The 20,495-nt window shown below is 39.2% G+C and overlaps 1 protein-coding gene across 3 annotated transcripts; it reads left to right on the top strand.

Annotated features, from left to right (window-relative positions):
* The first annotated feature begins 412 nt into the window (after positions 1-412).
* Positions 413-19,742, top strand: ppp1r10.S (protein phosphatase 1 regulatory subunit 10 S homeolog). 3 transcript variants are annotated; one of them, XM_018232001.2, is made up of 20 exons: positions 416-656; positions 786-1,315; positions 5,594-5,712; positions 5,796-5,882; positions 6,206-6,341; positions 6,464-6,515; positions 6,731-6,808; positions 12,239-12,394; positions 12,960-13,062; positions 13,469-13,578; positions 14,221-14,321; positions 14,483-14,630; positions 14,717-14,875; positions 15,795-16,041; positions 16,204-16,279; positions 16,447-16,632; positions 16,841-16,961; positions 17,296-17,430; positions 17,823-18,170; positions 18,489-19,742. In XM_018232001.2, exons 3-20 carry the CDS (start codon positions 5,606-5,608, stop codon positions 18,596-18,598), a joined length of 2,460 nt encoding a protein of 819 aa, XP_018087490.1. In that variant the 5' UTR covers positions 416-656; positions 786-1,315; positions 5,594-5,605; the 3' UTR covers positions 18,599-19,742.
* Positions 19,743-20,495: the final 753 nt, after the last annotated feature.

Raw genomic sequence — 20,495 nt, 5'->3', positions numbered from 1 at the left:
CAACTTTATCAATAAAAGCAAACACACATTTCACCGCTAAGGGTGCGCTTCTAAAAGAAGTACTTCCTGCTTTATTAAAACACGTAGTCAGGGCATAAAGCTAAAGCTCCCGATATCACAAGTTTATATGTGTCTGGCAATAAATGTGCATATGGAAATATAACAGGGTCTAGTGTAAGGATGAGTAGAAAAGGCCAATGAAGTTGGGTCAGAGCTCAAGCGCTAGTCATACTATAGTTAACTTTTTTTTTTTTAATTAAGGGCGTTGGCCTCGATTACGTAACGTTGCAGGTTTATTTTTTGCTGCGTCATCATTGACAGAGAGAGACGTTGTTTCGCAGATTTATTCGTTAACTAAAATTCAGGTTTAGCTCTGTGAGCACGGTTTATTTCGCCGTTAAATTACATTTATGGAAGAAAAATCGCATTTCAGAAAACTCAAATAGAACTAGACGCTTTCTCTTTACATTCTCGACGACCATTGGTCGATGCTGGTGACGTCACCAGTTGCTACCATTTTCTAGCGCCTGCCGCTTCTTGTTGAACCAATCGTTTTTTCGCCTTTCGGATTGCTCCGCCTCCACACTCTGTGACGCTGCCGAGGCTACTTAAAGTTGCGGTCGGGTCGACGGCGCCATTCCAGCCTTTGTCGTCAGGTAGGTGGTTTGGTGACTGTTGTTTGCAGTGTTATTGTGCCCTTGAAATGGATTCGTTTGTTTTATTGTTTCCTTTGTTGCGACCAATCGTTTGTGCACGTGTTTTATGATTTTTTTTTTCCTTTTTAGGTATATCTACCCGTGTTCTACTTGGCTTCAGCGTCGCACCAAACATTTGGACAGTAGTTAAAGTTAATATCAAAAGATCAAGAACCTTCAAGTTTGGAAGCTATAGAAGAGCAAAAAACAAGGGAGCCTCGTCACACACCTTCTACACCACCTATTCCCTTCCCCCTCCTTTTTTTTTTTTTTATCCCACCAATTTATACCAATCAATCTTATCTGCCCTCAAATAAGGAGACTCTGGACTTAATTGTACCAGTCTAATATACAGGAGTTCAATGTTCAATATATTCTCTTTAATTTGAATATCTATTATGTAATTTAAAAAGGGCACAGTTTTTAGGTAGTGGCACCTAGCCAGCCACACAAAACGTAGATTTTTTTGATAAAATGCCAACCACAGCCTTTGTGTGGGTGTAAGCCTAAGGCATTTTTTTTTTTAGAGGATATATTCCCAAACCCCTATCCCCAGCTTTTTTTCTTTCTTTTTTTAGCCCTCATCCAACCTACGAATCGGTGAAGGAGAATTTTGGATAGTAAGTGTTGCTTTTGAACGACCTTGGAAAACCATTTTACCCCACCAACTCCCTCCCTCATAAACCCTTGGTGGGTTCAGCTAATATCTGCCGTCCCGCAAGATTTTTGGATTTCTAGCAAATCCATCTTGGATATATCCTAGCTATAGCTGTAATTGCTTTGAATCATATTGAAAGAAGGCTAAACCTGCAGACAACTATTACCCTCTCAAGCTTTTATATAGCTTTATGAAACATTGGCACATCTTTCTAAGTTCTAAATGGATAAATGACCAATGCCTATGTGTAAGGTATTGTTCAGGCACATTATAATAGCAAGTACATTTTACTGAGTCTGGACAGTGATTTTGATCGGATTTTATGGGATGTACGAAAAAATGAGCTCCCATACCAAAGATGGCGTCTGGGCTTTGTTCAAAAACAAAAAAAGCAAACGCAATATCTCGGTGTGGGAGACGGCATCCTACATTAACCTAAGGAATATAAGCCTATTTTTTCCCCCCAGGTGTAACTTATGTTCGGTTCAAGGAGCTTAGTGAACAGAATCATGAGCAATCTGTACATAAAGATTGCAGGGAGAGTCTCATGAGTCTACAGGGAGGTATAGTTCTCCATAAAGGACAATGCATTGAAATGTGCCAAAGCTGGCAGAATCAAAGTAGGGAGATTTAAAAAACAAAACAAAAGGGGGAGTCCATGTGGATTAAAATTTCTATTTTTGAACTTTCTGTCCCTATCTGCTCTACTTGTTAATCTACATGCCAATTACTGTAATAATTACAATTTTAGATGTCCTGAAGGAATTACTGTTTGCACAGCAGTGGAGTCATTTTCTTCACCCCCTGGCAGACTGAGGATATACCTAAGAGGATTGTGTGCAATCTATCAATAAAGATTGCTTTCCTTCATCCCACTATTATCCTGTATGATAGCAAACTTTGATTAGATTTAATAGGAGGCTATAATGCAAAAATAATTTTGGTATAATAATCTGTACATGGATTTTTGTAACCATTTTGTAAACGCCATGTTACTCCTAATACATCAGCTTGATTTTTAGCAACCTTTCTCATCTCATGAATTCCATTATTGCCAGATGCCATATATGTCTCTATTTTTATATAGTTATCTATAAATTAACACCCCATATTTCCTGCTTAGATAGGAAGATATGGAAATGTATTGTTTCATCTCCAAACGTTACGCTGTGATTCTTTTACAACAAGCAGTTAAACAATTTTTTCCCGTTCATTATATATATAATATATTTTTTTAACTATCAAAATGGCTGCCTCGGTTGTTGTTTTAACATCTAGCACGTTGTAGCTCTAAAATGGACTCTCCTCCTTTCTCTTTGTGTTCCTGCTGAGGCAGGCATTCTAGACTGTATGGCTGCCACTTTTGCTCATCTAATGAACGCCCTCTGGTGTCTACATTGATAAAGAGTAATCCTGAAAATCATAGAGGAAAGAGATTTTTTTTTTTGGTACAATTCTGTCCAGTGAGATATAGCTATATTTAACTCCTTTACATAAATGTTAGTTATTTAAAGAATACCTCATTTTCACAGGCAATCAAATATTTTTAATTGAGTTGAATTAATTTTAAAGATCATCTGTGTTTTCCCCAGTTTTCTGCACAGATCACAGAACAGGCTCCAGTTAAATGTGCAAAATGTTACATTTCCCTAGCTGTCTGCATTACAGAATCTGCTTTTTATTTTCAACTAAATTATTTATTAGATCTGTATCTTCTTGGAAATTTAAAACTTGTATATTTAGACTTTACAAGCCAGGAGTTGAATCTTACACTGGCTTTATTATAACCAAAATAAATATATTCCCAGTTAAGTTAAAGTGATACTGACACTAAAAAGTTTCTTTTTCAAAATATTAATCTATATTAAAAGTTACCTATAGGTCTTGTTGATCGTTTTTCGCTGATAGTTCTGCTCTTGTAAGTAATTACTTGAAGTTCCTAAACCTGACTTTTGCCAACCTGACTGTCCCTTCTCAGTCTGTCAGTTAGAGTTTCTAATGCTAACGGACTCCTGCTGTACAAATATGGCAGCCCCCTCATACAGGAGCATGGGGGTAAGAAAGGTAATGTAAAAGCATCAGGAAAAATTATAAATATCATTCAAAGACAGTTATGATAGATATAAAAAAAGATTATTTTCTGGTGTCCGTATCTCTTTAAGCAGAATTTTAAAATGTTCACATAAATAATACCATTGGGTGGGTGATAATTGGCGTTCTCTAAATTAGCTTGCTTGTATTATAATTTTTGAGGCAGTCTAGCTAAAGCATTTGAAAAGAATGTTAACTAATGCAGTCCTGTTCAAAATTTAATGTTTTTCTTCATATGGCCTGTTCTTGTTTTCATTAATATTTTTGCATTTTATTTTGACAAACAGCATATTTTTTTGTATACTTTATATTGCTACAAATAATGAGTTAAGAAACATCTCTTTACTACATACTTTAAATAAAAAGCACTAGACTTTAAGATATATAATAATAAATTTGAGAACGGTATTTAAAGAGAAGAAATGTATTGTTAGTGCTCACCTAAAAATTCAATGAAACATTGCTAATTTTGCATTTCATAAAAATTTTAATTGATGAATTGAGCAATCCTTTAAATACTAGGACAATTCTAAAATTTTTGCCAGGTAAGTAGGAATGTAGTTCATTAGAATGTACACTAGTGGAACCCAGGCCTCACATTTTTCAGAAGTTTGCATTTGATTTTAGGTTTTTTTTGGTTTTTTTTTGCAGAACTGTTTCATAATCTCCATATAATGTAATGTATAGGAAAGGAAGACTCCTGTTAGAGAAATGAGTTCTGCACACTACAATTTTCAAACTATTATTATATATTTGCAAAAATAAGGACATTTCATCATTTGTGAATTCATACTATCATAAATGTAAACTTTTCAGATAAGTTGTGCTTTTCTATATTAACTAAATGCTGATTATCATTTAGGGATGCATATGCAAATTAGGGGTTGGAAGGGAAAAACATTCTTCACTTGCATATGCAAATTAGGATTCGGTTCAGCTGGGCAGAAGGATTCGGCCGAATCCTGCTGAAAAAGGCCGAATCCCGAACTGAATCCTGGATTCGGTGCATCCCTATTATCATTAGCTATATATTTGGACTTGCGCTTGCTTACTTATTCTTACCTGTGATTTTAATCAATTTTAATAGAAGAAGACTAGTTTTCTTTATGCATTTATAATGCACACCTGTATTTGAGCAGACATTTTTTTAAAATATGAATATATTTTTTTTATCATAACCCTGCGTTAACATATAAATATTATGCACATTAGTACTTAGTATCGAAATCACGTGGCATTTTCAGAGAAGCTTAAGTCTCTGAACTGCATCATCAACAGAGAGGAAGGACATTTTGATAACGGCTTAGTATTTCAAATTAGTCATTATCATATGTGAAAATACAGCAAATGTGGCCTGCAAATAAATTAGGTATTTTCTGTATTGTTAAGAGAAAACAAAGCATTATTGCCCTGCTAAGAATTTTGAGGTTAGTCTTAAAGTGGAATAAAAATGTAATATATCACAATGTCCTATAAGATATATTGGATCTAACTGTTAATGAATATCTGACACCTAACTCCTGCAAGAAGAGAAACAGATGCCGAGAGAGGAATAGTGAAGATAAACTTGATTATTTTCCCTTAAAGACTGTGTCATAGTCCCTTAGATGTTGCCCCAAACCATTTGGAATCTTGGTTTTTCGACCGACTCTGTTTATCACACTGGTGTGTTATCGAAGTACTTGAAAGGTGTATCCAGCAGAATCGTTTATTACATCAGATTTTGCCATGACATATCAGTAATTTTACATACAAAGTAGACCATTCTAGGCTAGGTAATTATTCAAGTTATTATTAGGAGGTAGATAGTGGCATCCCATTTTTCAATACTGTAGAACAAAGCCCTGATCAGTTAGTTTGAAGCTTAAAAGCTGTCTTCTTATATTTTTTAGTCCCCTAATTCTTTAGTCCTGTTTCTGCATATCACCACATCCCATATTTACCACATATTTTTTTGCTACAAGTCTTTGTAACCTCTTCAACATCTTACATTATCCTTCTTCCTCCAGATCATGCATAGTCATACATTTTGTAATCACTTGCCTTGTTTTACTACAGTGTTTGCCAATACCTTTTCCAATATCTCCTCTAATTCAGACTTGCTTGTTTGTTATTTTCTTACCTCATGCCTTGCTGTCCTTTCCTTTAGAACCCTGAAATCATGGGGTCAGGACCTATTGACCCGCTAGAACTTTTGAAGGGGCTGGATAATATACTCGGCCAAGGTGGTGAAGTTAAAGCACTTGAAGGGATGGCCAAGATCTTCAAGTATGTATCCTCATAAGACTGTTTATGATTTAACACTTTGTAACTGCAAGAAGTTAATGGATTTTGTTCTTTCATGTTCGTAGCCTTATGAAACAGTCTCAAAAGATGGTTAACCGTTGCATTTACTTGAACATTGTTCTACAGACACATTCCCCAGATATTCTGTCCAAGTGAGTGCCATTTGCATCTTTAATAGCATTACTATAGATGTACTATATTTGTTGTTATTTTACATATATTTTAATAAAACGTAACTGCTTAATATACCTAGAACTAGCATTATATACTTAAAATATACCTAGAACTCGCACCTGGAGTCTAATTCTTAAATAAAATTGTTTAATAGGAACGTGTGGCAATTTGACAAGTATTAACATTAAGTTAAATCTAAATTATACTTCTCTGTTGATGGTAATAGTGTTTAAGTAAAAGGTGAGCATTTTGTTTTATTGGTGGTTCAAGTTCCTAACATACAGGTTTCCTAACTTTACAGGTTTATTCGTGTTGGAGGGTATAAGTTACTGAATAACTGGTTGACTTATGCGAGGACTTGTAATAACAGCCCACTCTTGCACCAGATACTCCTCACACTGCAGCATCTGCCTTTAACTGTTGATCATCTAAAACAGGTTAGATCTACAGAGGTAGACTGTTTAAATTGTTATATGTCTCAAGCTGTTTATGAAAGTTCAATATAGCAAATACAAAACATACTATAGAGGAAACTAACACTTTCATGTTTCTGCTTCAGAATAACACTGCAAAACTTGTAAAACAACTCAGCAAATCAAGTGAGGATGAAGGTAAGAAACCAAATTATTGTTCTGCATACACTGCATTAACAAGGTCTTTTTCTCAATCTGATTTGTTTTTAGTATTGTTTTATTTGGTATTCGGCAGGGTCTGTTGTTATTCGCTTTCTAACATTTTCATTTATTTTTTTTTTCTCCGTTTTTAAATCATTAATAAAATTATTTTTTTTAAAAAAACTTTCTCCTCTTTGTCTGCTGCTCTTTAGAACTTAGAAAACTAGCTGGAATTTTGGTCAATGACTGGATGGCAGTTATCAGGTCCCAGACCAACATACAGCCTGCAGGTAAAGGTCAATCTTTCTGGAAGTGTTTTTGTAGGGCTCTCCATTAACATGTACAGTAACGAGCTATTCTTATGCCGAGCTCAGCATTATTAGTTTATTAACCGGTAGTTTATAGTTTGATTATTTTTGCAGACTCACAAAATGAATACGGAATATATTAAAATAATTCTGTTTATAATACACAATAATGGTATAACCTGTAAAATGGTATCCATTATAACTGATGTCTAGCGGTGTTATGTCATGGCTGTTTAACAATTTCCAAAATAATTTGCTCCCTTCTTGAAAATTTGATTTGATGGTTTTTTTTAGCCATTAACTTGAAGATCTTTGAGCTGTACAAAAGCACATGCAGGCATTCAGCCTTGTGTCTTTATGTACTTGTGAAGCTAAAATTTAATATAAGCTTCAGCACACTGAAATAAGAAACTTTATAAATACAGTCAATTAAAAATCCTGAAATAATCAAGTTTATCCTTACTTTATCTCTCTGCATCTGTTTCTCTTCATTCCCTCTTCATGCAGTTGGGTGTCAGATATTCATTGACGGTTAGATCCAATATATTTTATGGGGGGGGGGGGCTTCCTTTTGCCTAGAAGATGTATTAGAGCTCACTATATTAAAATCACCAGAAATCCTGTATCTCTACATACAGGATTTGTGCAAAAGGCAGTTATTTTGTTAGATTTTGTTTGTACTGGAATTATTTATTTGATTAAACTCTAATTCGTCTGCTAGGAAAGGGAGCCCCCCTGTAAGATATATTGGATCTAACTGTCAACGATTATCTGACACCCAGCTGCTGCATGAAGACAGAATGAAGAGAAACAGATGCTGAGAGAAGGATAGTGAAGATAAACTTGATTTTCTCTGTCTTCTCAGGGGGACACAGGGAACTCTTGGGGTTAAGCTCCACCCTCCAGGATGCAGGATACCGTCTTAACCCCCACACACTGTAGCAATCCCTCAGTTTTTAAGTGTCCTGCTTACAAGGAGGATGGACACTGTCTTCAAGACAGAAGCATCAGCATTATGGGGTGTCACCAGGTGCAGGGCTACCTGCATCCTTCAGAGTGAATTCCTCCCCTTGAGGGATACCTCACCGGGGTCATTTCCTAGCCATGACAGTCTATATCGGACCTGCACAGATAATCCTGCAACCCAATAGGGACAGCAGACGTTCTGACCGGTGAGGAACATGAATGAGTATGATGTTTACTTCATGCTCCGTCTCCCTGGGTTGCTCCCCCTCCCCCACATCAGCCCTTCTGACTGCAGCCCTGTTATGCTACACTCAGCCTGCCCCTCCCGCGCCCTTCCCTCAGGCTCCAGCGCCTTACTCAGAGAGACAGGCTTCACGCTCCGTGCCCTTTCCTCCGCACCGCATTTGGAACGCATCACGTCAGACCAGTATCAGCAGGAGCCCAATCTCCACTGGCACAACTCTTGGAGGCACAGGTGATTACTCGCCTACCCCTGGGGCCACGCTCTCTCCCTTCAGGCGGCAGTACCTTTGGCAGCCACTTCTTCCAGGGATCCTAGCCCAAGGCAGCCATCCCTCAGCAGGTACCCTAGCCACTGCACACATGGCAGAAGGTAAGTCAGGGGGACTTTTCTCCAGGACGGGGAGAGCACCAGCAGCACAGGTGACTTACTTTGCCTGCAAAAATCCCCGGGGGCCAGGCTGAGATCTTACTCAAAGGGGCAGGGGCCCACGCCCACCCAGGGACCCATCCCACCCACGACATCTCAATATGGGGATCCCTTACAGCACTAGATGGGCTGGCGGGCACATCAACAGACCCCTTATAGGCCATTCAGCGGTCGCAGTCTCTGGCATCCTTGCAGAGCCTTCCATTCATTGCTGATAATTTGGGCAAAGCTCTAGCTGAGCTAGGTCAGAAACCCGGTGGAAATCGCAAGAGACTTCCCAATCCCAAAGGTAACACTGACACCCATACCCCCTCTGATGGGTTATCAGCGGGAGGGGACGTTTCTCATTCAGAGGGTGAACTTCCGCCATCTGATGTTTCCTCAGAAGAAGAAGAGGAGAGTGAGGAGGAGACTAGGTGCAGAGATGTCCCCCATGACGTGGACAATATCATCAAGGGTGGGATGGAAGTACTAAAAATCACACAGACCGCAGAATAACAGGCTTCATCTGCGAGCTTATTCAAGAGGAAACGGTATGTTTTCCATCGCTTGATCAACTACTCAGTATAATACATGAAGAGTGGAACTCCCCAGAGCGAAAGTTCCAAGCTACACAGACATTTTCCAAATCCTACCCATTCCCCAAGGAATTGGTGGAAAAATGGTCTATGCCCCAGTCTCAAGACTGTCCAAATCCACAGCCTTGCCAGTCATAGACACCACAGCCTTCAAATCCCCATCCGACTGACGTCTAGAGGAATTCCTGAGGACAGTTTACTCATCTGCGGGATCGACTCTTCAGCCAGTGTTGGCTTCGGCCTGGGTAGCCAGAGCCATACAGGCATAATCCGAGTCCCTAATTGCGAACATTCAAGAAGGTTTTCCCAGAGCAAATCTTATCATCCACAGTCTGTCGCGGAGGTGGAAGCCTATTTGTGCGGCGCAACTCTAGACACCGCACAGATCACCGCACGCACCTCAGCACTTTCCGTGGCAGCCCGCAGAACACTCTGGCTGAAGAATTGGGCAGCCAACCTCAGTTCCAAGAAATCCCTAACTTCGCTTCCCTTCAAGGGATGACTTTTCGGTGAAGAACTTAAAAAGATTGTTTCCCACGCCACGGGGGAAAAAAGCACCTTTCTTCCTCAAAACAAAAACAGAACCACAACACCGTCCAGGCGAGGAAAGTTTTTTTTTTTTGTGGCCACAGTGGACGATTCTCCAGACGAAGCAGTCCTCCTCAACATTCCCAGTTTGCTCAAAACAAGGCGATCAGGGTCGTACGCCATGGAAGACCAACAAGTTCCACAACAAGTCTTCAGAGGAGGTCATTACCACAATGCTAAAATCACACAAAGCCACATCATCTAGAGCTTATCACCTTACCTTTCCTTGAGTGTAACATTCCCAGAATTCTATCCTTCCTGTAGAAAGGCCTTCAGCTAGGTTTTAAGTTGAGTTCCTTGAAGGTTCAAGTTCCGGCTCTCTCTCTGTTCTATTCCAGACTTGACTAGCGTTGACCGATTCGGTCCGCACTTTTCTGCAGGGAGTATTGCACATCGCCCCACCGTTTCGGCCATCGATACCAGGATGGGACCTCAATCTGGTGTTGGAGGCTTTCCTTGATCCCCCCTTCGAACCCCTGGGGGTCTTTTCCAAGAAGTGGCTTACCTGGAAGGTGGCGTTCCTAGTAGCAGTTTCATCTGTCAGAAGGGTTTCGGAACTCCGTGCCTTGTCGTGTGATCCATCATTACTGGTCTTCCACAAGGATAAGGCAGTACTGCATACGGTGCCTTCCTTCCATATGAACCAAGAGATTGTACCATCTCTCTGTCTGGAACCCAAGAACGACAAGGAACGTCGACTTCACAGTCTCGATGTAGTCAGGGCTCTTCGCTGGTATCTTGAAGGCTCCAAACCATTTTGACGCTCTCAAGCGATATTCGTAATTCCACCTGGGCCTCTTCTAAGACTTCCATTGCAAGATGGTTCAAAGAGATCATCCGCCAGGCTTCCCTATCTAAGGGAAGATCTCCACCAGCAAATGTTCGAGCTCACTCCACGAGATCTTTGTGAGCTTCCTGGGCATGGCGCAACTCGGCCTCTTTGGACCAGGTCTGTAGAGCAGCCACTTGGTCCTCGGTGCATACATTTACTAAATTCTACAGCCTAGACACATTTTCTTCAGCGGAAGCCTTCTTCGGGCCACAAAGTACTGCAATCTGTCGTGCAGTAACATGTCTCAATCTACATCATAACTTTAACCAGATTTCGCTCCCACCCTGCTGTTCTGGGGCTGCTTTAAGTCCCCAAGAGTTCCCTGTCTCCCCCTGAGACGACAGAGAAAACAGGATTTTTTGATACTCACCATTAAATCCATTTCTCTGTAGTCTATAGGGGGACACATGGCTTCCCATCCCTGAGCGAAATGTTGTTCCTGTTGGTCCTACGGAAATGTTTTCCTGGTTTACCAGTTCTGCAAGTTACAGTTATATATATATATATATATATTACTTTTCAGCAGTATCTTTGGTACAAACTGAGGGATTGCTACAGTGTGTGAGGTTAAGCCAGAATCCAGGCACATCCCCTTAATTTTAATCTAAGTGTCCTGCCTCCTGGAGGATGGAGCTTAACCCCAAGAGTTCCCTGTGTCCTCCTATCGACTACAGAGAAACGGATTTAACGGTATCAAAAAATACTGTTATTTTAGAAACCTTGCATAATATTTAATTGGTTGTATTTAGAAAGTTTCTTATTTCAGTATGAAATTTATATTAAATTTTCATTTTTGCGATAGTTCCCCTTTGAATTTTACTAGGGATGCACCAAATACAGAATTTGGCTGAATCCAATTGTTTGGCAGAACTGAATCCTTAACGGAGAATTCAACCCGTAACATAAAAAACCCCTACCCTACGTAGATCCCCCCCCCAGCCTACCGGGTACCCGGGGCAAATGCCCCTAACTTTTTACTTACCCCTTGGTGCAGATTCTGTCCACGGCAGCTATCTTCTTTAAACTTCGGAAGCAGACCGTCGTTTTCGGCACATGCACAGTTGGGAGTAATATTCCGGTCCCGAACAACTGTGCATGTGCCTAAAGTCACGGAAATCTCTGAAAATTTTCGTGACTTTCGTCGCATGCGCAGTTGTTTGGGACCGGAATATTACTCCAACTGTGCATGTGCTGAAAACAACGGTCTGCTTCCAAAGTTTAATGAAGAAAAGAAGAAGGCTGTCGTGAACTCCCGAGGACAGAATCTGCACCAAGCGGTAAGTAAAAAGTGGGTACCAGGTAGGCTGGGGGGGAGGGAGGGGGTCTACATAGAGTAGGGTTTTTTATGTTATTGGTTGAATTCTCTTTAAAATCATGTGACTTTTCATCCCACGACCAAGGAATTGAAAAAATGTAACCCTTCTTGCAATTAATTTACATATGCAAATTAGGGTTCCGGTTTGGTTCTAGATTTGTCGGATCTTTCATCAAGGATTTGGGATTCATGTGAATCCCAAAATAGTGGATTTGGTGCACCCCTACATTTTTGAATACAGGATAAATCCTTTTCTATGTAATTGTTGTGCAATTCTGTTGAGACCCACGTATATTCTTAAACTGGGTCATCATCCGTGTTATTTGTACAGCGCCAGCAAGTAATGCAGCTGGAGCTTTATAAATGTTGTCAAACTACCTGTTTCCTGTTCTGTGTGTGAGATAAAAAAGTTAAATTCAATCTACTCCTTATTTAAACACTAATCTAAGTCTCCTCTTCATAGATAAAGAGAAGAAAAAGAAAAAAGAAGATGCCAAAGGATCTAGCCCAGTCCTTGACAAGACCTCTGAAGCCAAATCAGACGATAATGGCGATAAAAAGGAAAAGCCCAAAATTCAGCGTACAACAGCTCCAAGTCATGCAAAATTTAGATCCACTGGTAAAGCAAACCATACCACATTCCGTGTATTTTTAAAATCCTGCCCATATGGGATGTAAAGATAGCTGTCCAACAACATGTAAAGAGTTGAACTGCATTTCTGTTAATTATGAAGACCATTGTTGTAGAATGAAGCTTTTCTATAAGGAAAGTGGTTTTGGCATAAAGATGGGGGTTGTTCCAGAAATATAAATCCTATTACTGGTTTTGTAAGCATAACTTCACTATTTGTCGACTCAGGGGGACAGAGTGATCACATGGTGTTAAGTTCCATCCTCTAGGAGGCAAGTCCACTCCCACTTTGCCCTTACACTGTTCCCATTCCAATTAGTTTCCTGCTTGCAAGGTGGGTGGACAGCCATGTTTCTTGTGAGAGTCTAAAAATACTTCTGTGGTCCGTGCTAAACACTGAATTCCAGGGGTAACTCTGTGGTTGAATAAATGAAGATCATTGAGTAGAGTGAAGCTTTTGTATACGGGAAGTGGGGCTTGGCACAGAGATGGCTTGTTCCAAAAATATGGGTCTTATTACATTTTTTTAAGCACAATTTCACTCCTATTTCAGGTCTTGAAGTAGAAGCTTCTTCGCTTGTTCCAGTTAAGAAACCTACACCTGTTCCAGTCTTGTCTGACAAGTATTTGAAACCAGTTCCTGTTAAGAGGCAGAGGTAGGAATACAATATTTAAGTGAAAAACATTTTTGCCAAAATTACATAGGCGTGATTAAAGTGCTTACTTAATCCATTACATAAGGAGTAGTCCTGGTTGTGTTGTCCTCCAGTCAGAGGAGATCTGGCATTTGCAAAGGGGAAAAAATTATTTTGAGTATGACAGCTAAAATAATGAAGCTGTGAATTACTATTTTTAGAAAGGCAGAAAACTAGGAAAATGACAGATGCTGTAGACAATAATGCTGGTAATAAAGATGTGTGGACATATAATTTAATAAGAGGCACACAGTAACACTGTTAAACAGATGATTTATTAAGATTCTTGTGCAGTTTCATTCACAACTTGCCAAGATTGCCTAACGAGATGTTTATTAGTATTTGACACCATTTTTTGCTTCCTTAGTTCAGTTTCAGTACCTAGTGATGCTGCTCCAGCAGAGAAAAAATACAAACCTTTGAACATAGTTCCTAACACTACTAAAGAAATTAAGGTCAAGATAATTCCTCCACAACGTAAGTTCTTTTTGCATTTACTTTGCTTTCTATTGAAACTACATATGCCCTCTTTTTGAACTTAAAGGAGAAGGAAAGGTTATAACTAAGTAAGCCTTATCAGAAAGGTCCATCTAAATATACCAGTAAACCCCCAAAGTAGTGCTGCTCTGAGTCCCCTGTCAAAAGAAACACTGCATTTCTTTCCTTCTATTGTGTACACATGGGCTTCTGTATCAGACTTCCTGCCTTCAGCTTAAACCTCATTGCCCTGGGCAAGAGCATGCTCAGTTTGCTCCTCTTCCCCCCCCCCTTCTCTGCTGTAATCTGAGCCCAGAGCAGTGAGAGACTCCGGCAGGAAGTGATGTCACACCATGTTAATACTGCAACTCCTATCCTAAACAAACAGAGAGTTTCTAGAGCTTTTTACTCAGGTATGGTAAAACATTCTACAGAATAAATATAGCATTCTAGCTTGCACTATTGCAGCTAATCTATTGCCAATAAAATGCCTCCATAGCTTTCCTTCTCCTTTAAAATCTGCTCCATCACCTCAAAATTTTAAATCGGCATGGCCAAGTGTACAAATTTTCAGAAGGAAAAGAATACTATATTAACTGAAGTTTTTTTTGTTTTGTTTTGTTTTTACATTTTATTTTGAAGCCATTGAAAGTTTGGGCTTTTTAGATGCACTGAATTCAGCCCCTGTTCCTGGAATAAAAATCAAGAAGAAAAAGAAAGCTGTTTCCCCTACTAGTAATAAGGTATGTAACCAAAATAATGGTAACCTCTTCTGCAATACAACAAACAAAACAAGCACTAATGCTTTCCTTTCACTAAATTAAAACATTGTTACCCCAGAAGCTTGTAATACTGCTTTACAGCTATTGTAATGTAGAGTAATGTGCATTGTCTTTTTCAAAAGGCCAGCCCATTTGATAGCAAGTCCCCAACTGAAGCAAGCAGTCTCACCAAGCCTTCATCACCTGAGCCAGAGCCCCCAGTAGAAGGGATGGAAGTGGAGCGTCCAGGAACCCCAGTTCCTGCTATTGAATTACCAGAGCCAATGGAAAGTAAGGCACTTTGTTTTATCACAAAGTAGTATTTTGTTTCTCCTTTTGCAATTTTTTGTTCTTTACAATCTGATTTTTATTTTCAGTTTCTGCACCACCTCCTCCTGCCCCTTCTGAAACCAAGCCCAGCGAAGCTGATGCTTCTCAGTTGACCAAGAAAGGGAAGAAAAGGAAAACGGTCAGTTGGCCAGAAGAGAGCCGTCTCAGGGAATACTTCTACTTTGAGCTGGATGAAACTGAGAGAGGTTAGAGCTTCTTGCTTAAATCATTGTTTTCACTATAAAGCAAATCTCACAATCAAAATATTAGATCTTATGTTCCTTTATATCAATACCTATGTATGGTGCACTTTAAAATCCTGTGTTCTAGCTTAGTTTCATATTATATACCCATTCTACCTGTGAAACAAGGTGTGCTAAGTTTTTTTTTTTTCGTTATTGGTACTCTCAAATGAGTTCAGTTTACATCCTTGGTATTCATGCTACTATGTATTAGAGCTAAAAGGAATTTTTCAGTGTAAAAATAAAAACTGGGTAAATAGATAGACTGTGCAAAATAAAAAATGTTTCCAATATAGTTAGTTAGACAAAAATGTAATGTATAAATGCTGGAGTGACTGGATGTGTAACATAATAGCCAGAACACTACTTCCTGCTTTTCAGCTCTCTAGGTTTCCACTGATTGGTCACCAGGCAGTAACCAATCAGTGACTTGAGGGGGGGGGCACATGGGTCATAACTGTTGCTTTTGAATCTGAGCTGAATGCTGAGGATCAATTGCAAACTCACTGAACAATTATTTACCATGTGGCCCCCTTTAAAGTCACTGATTAACACATAGTTAGAGAGCTGAAAAGCAGGAAATTGTGTTCTTTTATGTTAGACATCCAGTCTTTATACATTACATTTTTTTTATCTCTTTATTTAAGATTTTTGTCAAATAATTGTATGAAATGACACATCAGTATTGTTATTCACATCATATTGGGTGGTACATTGGTGCGTTATGCACTGTTATATACATTACATTTGTTATATACATTACATTTTTGTCTAACTATATTAGAAACATTTTTTATTTTGCACAGCCTATTTACCGTACCCAGTTTTTATTTTTACACTGAACTGATCCTTTGAATATAAACATACCTTTCTACTTTTACAGTCAATGTAAACAAAATTAAAGACTTTGGTGAAGCAGCGAAACGGGAGATGTTAAAGGACCGGCAAGCTTTCCAAAATGCACGCCGTCATAGTCATGATACTATGGAGGAGGTCATTCCATGGGTTCTACCTCGACTTCTCAATCTTCCTGGGGCTTTGGTGCAAATGGGAAGTAACAGCACAGAAAAGCACGCTCAAGCTGAACGAGAAATGGGTATTCTCCAGGAGATCTTTCTATCTAAAGAGAGGTGAGAATGGCAAATGCAATTTCAATGTACATATTTTATGCAAAAGTTAACTAATAGTGTATGAAATATGATCTTGCAAACTTGTTCCCTAGATTTTTTTTACCCTATTAGTGGCCGGTAGTTTATTTTTCTGTTTAAATGCTTGTTTTTTGTCTGCCACAGTGTTCCTGATACACCACATGAACCTGACCCTGAATCGTATGAACCATCACCTCCAAAACTTATACCTCTTGATGAAGTAAGTTATTATAGACTAAAATGACAAAGTATAAACTAGTGTAAACTAGTTGTCTGTATTTAGTACTATATAGAAACAGTCAGTATACCAAAAGCCATCTCACTTGCTTTTATGTTGAGAGGCTTCTTCATAGTTTAACGTTTCCTTTTTTTAACATTCTATGTTAGGATTGCTCCATGGATGATGGTGTTTATCCTGAATCTATGGACCAGAGCACTGAGTCTCAATCTCCAGATTTGAATGGGGCAAAACTTCCACCTGTCCTTGCTAACCTAATGGGCAGTATGGGGAGTTCCAAATCACCACCTAACACTTTGCCAGGAACTATGCAGGAAATTCTGACGTCCATAATGGTGAGCAGTCCAGTAATATAGTTGCATTCAATGTTACCTTTATCTGTGTATGTAAGAGATAAAACTGGCCATTTTGTCCATACCAGTATAATGGGTTTAAAACTGCATTTCATGAGTTTTGTTTAGAATGTTTTTAAAGTATGTCTTGCAGATTTGAGCATTCGCGTGTTAAAAAGTAACTTCCGTTTATGAATTGCTTTACTTATAGGGTGCCCAAGGTAATGCTAAACCAGAGGACCTAATGAAGCAGCCAGATTTTTCTGAAAAAATCAAACATCTCCTAGGCTCTTTGCAGAATCAAAATCAGAACCAAGGTCCACCAGGGCCAGGTACGTCTATGACCTTTGGGAAGCACAGACTTTTTAGCTGTGTATTTTATAAAAAAAAAAGTGCAATGATTAATACTGCTGACTTGCAGTGCTTGGGGTCCTAGGTGTAATTTCTGCCAGTGCACTGTATGCAAAGCGTTTGATGTTCTTGATGTGCTTTCATGAGTTTCCTCTTCAGGCCATTTAAAACCTTATAAAATTTACAATAGTCTGAATGTAATATAACTGGGATTGTAAACTTTATTCAGCCTGGGAATGTTTTGAATTATGTACAATCTTTTAAAAGCATTGTGGAATATTGCAGCACTTTATAAAGCATTAATCTGTTTTACAGCTGGGCAAGGATCACAGGGACCAGTTAATATTGGCTTCCCTCCTCCATCTCAAAAAAATCATCAGCCGCCACCACCACATCATCAACCACCACCTCCACATTATCCTCCTCCAGGACCCAATGGACCATTCCAAGGTAAGCATGCGTGTCAGGTAAAATCACTATGATGTAGACCATAAAATTACAAAACCGTTCACAACTCAAGTAAATGTCTATTTGTTGGGTTTCTGATTTACCGCTCTTCTGTCTTTTTTTTTTTTTTTTTTTTTTTTCTTCCAATCTGGTCATTGACCCAAATAGCAAGAGAGTACAATTGAAATGAAAACAAACTAGTGTATGTTAAATCTGTCATAAAATGCTCCTACCTACATCATTCTTGTCTGAAGGGATTTTAATCTGTCCTTTTATTTTTCAAGTGACCGCACTGTATATCATTAATGCAATATGAAGAGGGTGAAAATTGATTTAGAAGCATAGTAATTTTTTTTTTAATAATGTAAATGTCCCCCCCCCCTTTCTTTTTATAGGACCACATGGTCCTCCTGGCGGTCCACGCATGATGGGGCCACCTCCCCCACAACGAGATGGTTATTGGGAGCCCCCACCAAATGAAAACATGAGAGGAGGAAGCCACCATGGAGGAGAAAGAGGAGGAATGAGAGGAGGTGATAGAGGGCCTCCACCCCCTCCTTTTCACAGAAATCGAGGAGGTAGAGGGGGTGAACCAGGCTATAGAGGAAGAGGTCGGGGAGGTGAAAGGGGACATCCAGGAAGGAATGGACCTTATGGCATGGGACATGGAGATCATCGTGGACATGAGGGGCACCGTGGTCATGGAGGACATGGAGATCACCGGGGGCATGGGCATGGAGGAGGTAAAAAAAATGTTTATTTCAATCTGAATTGTAGTAAATGTCCAAAAATGTCAGAAGTTTGTCATAAAAGACAGGTTTTATTTGCACAGACTAGTCTTCATTTCTTGCTGTATCACGACTTTCATTCTACAGCGGTATTCTGACAATTAATAGGTGTGTTAACTAGCGCATCAGCAGTTGCATGTGTTCAAGTTACTGTTGAACACATTTAAGAATGCCACTGAGAAATTTTTCTGAGAGAACCCAGTTATGGCTAATACATGTCATGCTCCCTTATACTACTTTCTCACTTATACTATTGCAATATTCTCTTTTTAGACATGTCTACCCGCCCAACTTGTCGACACTTTATGATGAAGGGCAACTGCCGTTATGAGAACAACTGTGCCTTTTACCACCCTGGTATAAATGGGCCACCACTGCCATAAACCTACAATCTCGATTTCCAAAGCATAGGTGTTTTACAGGAACAAAAGCAAGCGGACAGCTTGAACATTTTTTCATAAATATATTTTTCTAATATGGCTTCTGTGAGGCCTACTACTTTCCCTCATTTACCAGCTTTTGGAGGGTAAGGGCAAATGGACATTATTGTAGCCCAGTGAATGAACACTTGCACGTGCGAATTGTTTGCTATTGGGCCTGGGCAAACTTGTGTTATTTATTCCGTTCGCAATGGCTTGTTTTGGGATAAATGCATAAAACGTTTTTCTTGGTGAACTTAAAATGTAACATTTCAAAAGGCTTGAGCTACTTGGGATTATCTATTTCTCATTTTTTTTTTTACTTGACACTCCCAAGTGTTTTTGTCTTCTTTCTAATGTCTGTAATGTCATTTATGCAAATATCTGTTGAAAAGTGCTCCCTTACCCATTGCTATAATGCCACCATAACATTTGTAAATACAACTGTGTAAAATATTTTACAATCCGTTAAATGCCACCCTCTTTAACCATTTTTGATCCAGTTTACAAGCTGGGTTTATTAAGAATAACTGCTTAGTACTTTAAAACAGATCTTTTTTTTTTTTTTTTCTGCCAAGCAAATTTCTGGTTCCCTTTTTGCTGCTCTTCTGAAACACTACATCTCTATTGTATCCCAAAATTAAAACTTTGCTAATGCCAAATCATATTAACAGTACAAAGCTACACTGTAAAATATTGTTCACTGTTAAAGATAAAAGGGTTTTTTGTAAGAGTGCTGGGTTATCACTAAGATAATGAACATGCCAACCTGTGGATCTATACTGTAACTACAGAAAGTCACTGTTAATCAGTAAATATTTAAATTCTTTGCAAAACCAATGCACATTTGATTGCTGACCTGCATAAAAATACAGTATTAGAGTAATCTCAGCTATGTAAATGCCTTGGACCCATACAAACCCATGGTAGGAAACAGCTGTGATTCTTATCTGAAAATGTTTTCTATGAAAACTGACCCAGAATATGTTGTTTGTATTTGTTTTTCTTTTTTTTTTTTAATATTTTTTCTTTTTTGGATCCCCTAATGGATTCTTATTTTCTTTTTGTATACTTTGTAAGTGAGAAATAAATTCAATTATAAGGGGTATTGCTTTGCAGTTTTTTTCCTAGGAGACATCTAGACTACAGATTACAGTTCTCATTATAAAGCTCGGGTACCCTTGAAATGATTACAAATGTATTTGTTTGTCTAACACTTAGTTGCGAAAATGATGAAAATATGCAGATTCCTTTCATGATGTATTATTAAGGGTGCCAGAGAAGACTATATTTCTTTTAAATACTGTGTATAATATTGCTGTTGAGCCTATGATTAAAGGAGAACTAAAGCTTAACTAAAGAAGTCGGCTAGAAATGTTGTACATTATGTTTTTCATACATCCTGGGGGACACTGGGACCATGGGGTTAAAGGACCAGTAAAAAAATTTTTTATCTAAAAATTCCATTGGCTGGGCAGAATTGCGGGGCTAGAGGCTGCTCTAAGATAAGAAATGCTTTGTGGGATCAAACGGAACAGCTGGACAAACGAGGGGGGAGAGATAAAGAGAGGCTGCAGGGGGGGGAGGAGAGACATAAATTGTGGAAGGAAGTGAAAGGCTTGTGAAGAGAGTCTGCGGGGCGAGAGAGAGAGAGACATGCTGTGTGGAGGGAACAGAACGGCGTTCCGTTTGATCCCACGTAGCATTTCTTATCTTAGAGCAGCCTCTAGCCCCGCTCTTCTGCCCAGCGATTCTGTTCCCTCCCAGCATTTCTCTCACGGCAGTCTGTCTGCACACAGCCTTTCCCTCCCTGCAGTCTCTCTCTCCCTCCCCTCGGCAGTTCTCTCATGGTGCTCGGACT

This window comes from Xenopus laevis, chromosome 8S, assembly GCF_017654675.1.
Source record: "Xenopus laevis strain J_2021 chromosome 8S, Xenopus_laevis_v10.1, whole genome shotgun sequence".
NCBI lineage: Eukaryota > Metazoa > Chordata > Amphibia > Anura > Pipidae > Xenopus > Xenopus laevis.
The sequence above is the reverse complement of the archived record's forward strand: the minus strand, read 5'-3'. Positions and strand labels throughout refer to the sequence as shown.

What these genes read in the sequence shown, in the direction of transcription:
- ppp1r10.S (XM_018232001.2), top strand. Translation starts at nt 5,606, where the DNA reads ATGGGGTCAGGACCTATTGACCCGCTAGAACTTTTGAAGGGGCTGGAT. An exon ending in GGGATGGCCAAGATCTTCAA is followed by an intron (nt 5,713 to 5,795) that starts GTATGTATCCTC and finishes TCATGTTCGTAG; the next exon opens with CCTTATGAAACAGTCTCAAA. An exon ending in GTTCCTGTTAAGAGGCAGAG is followed by an intron (nt 13,063 to 13,468) that starts GTAGGAATACAA and finishes TTGCTTCCTTAG; the next exon opens with TTCAGTTTCAGTACCTAGTG.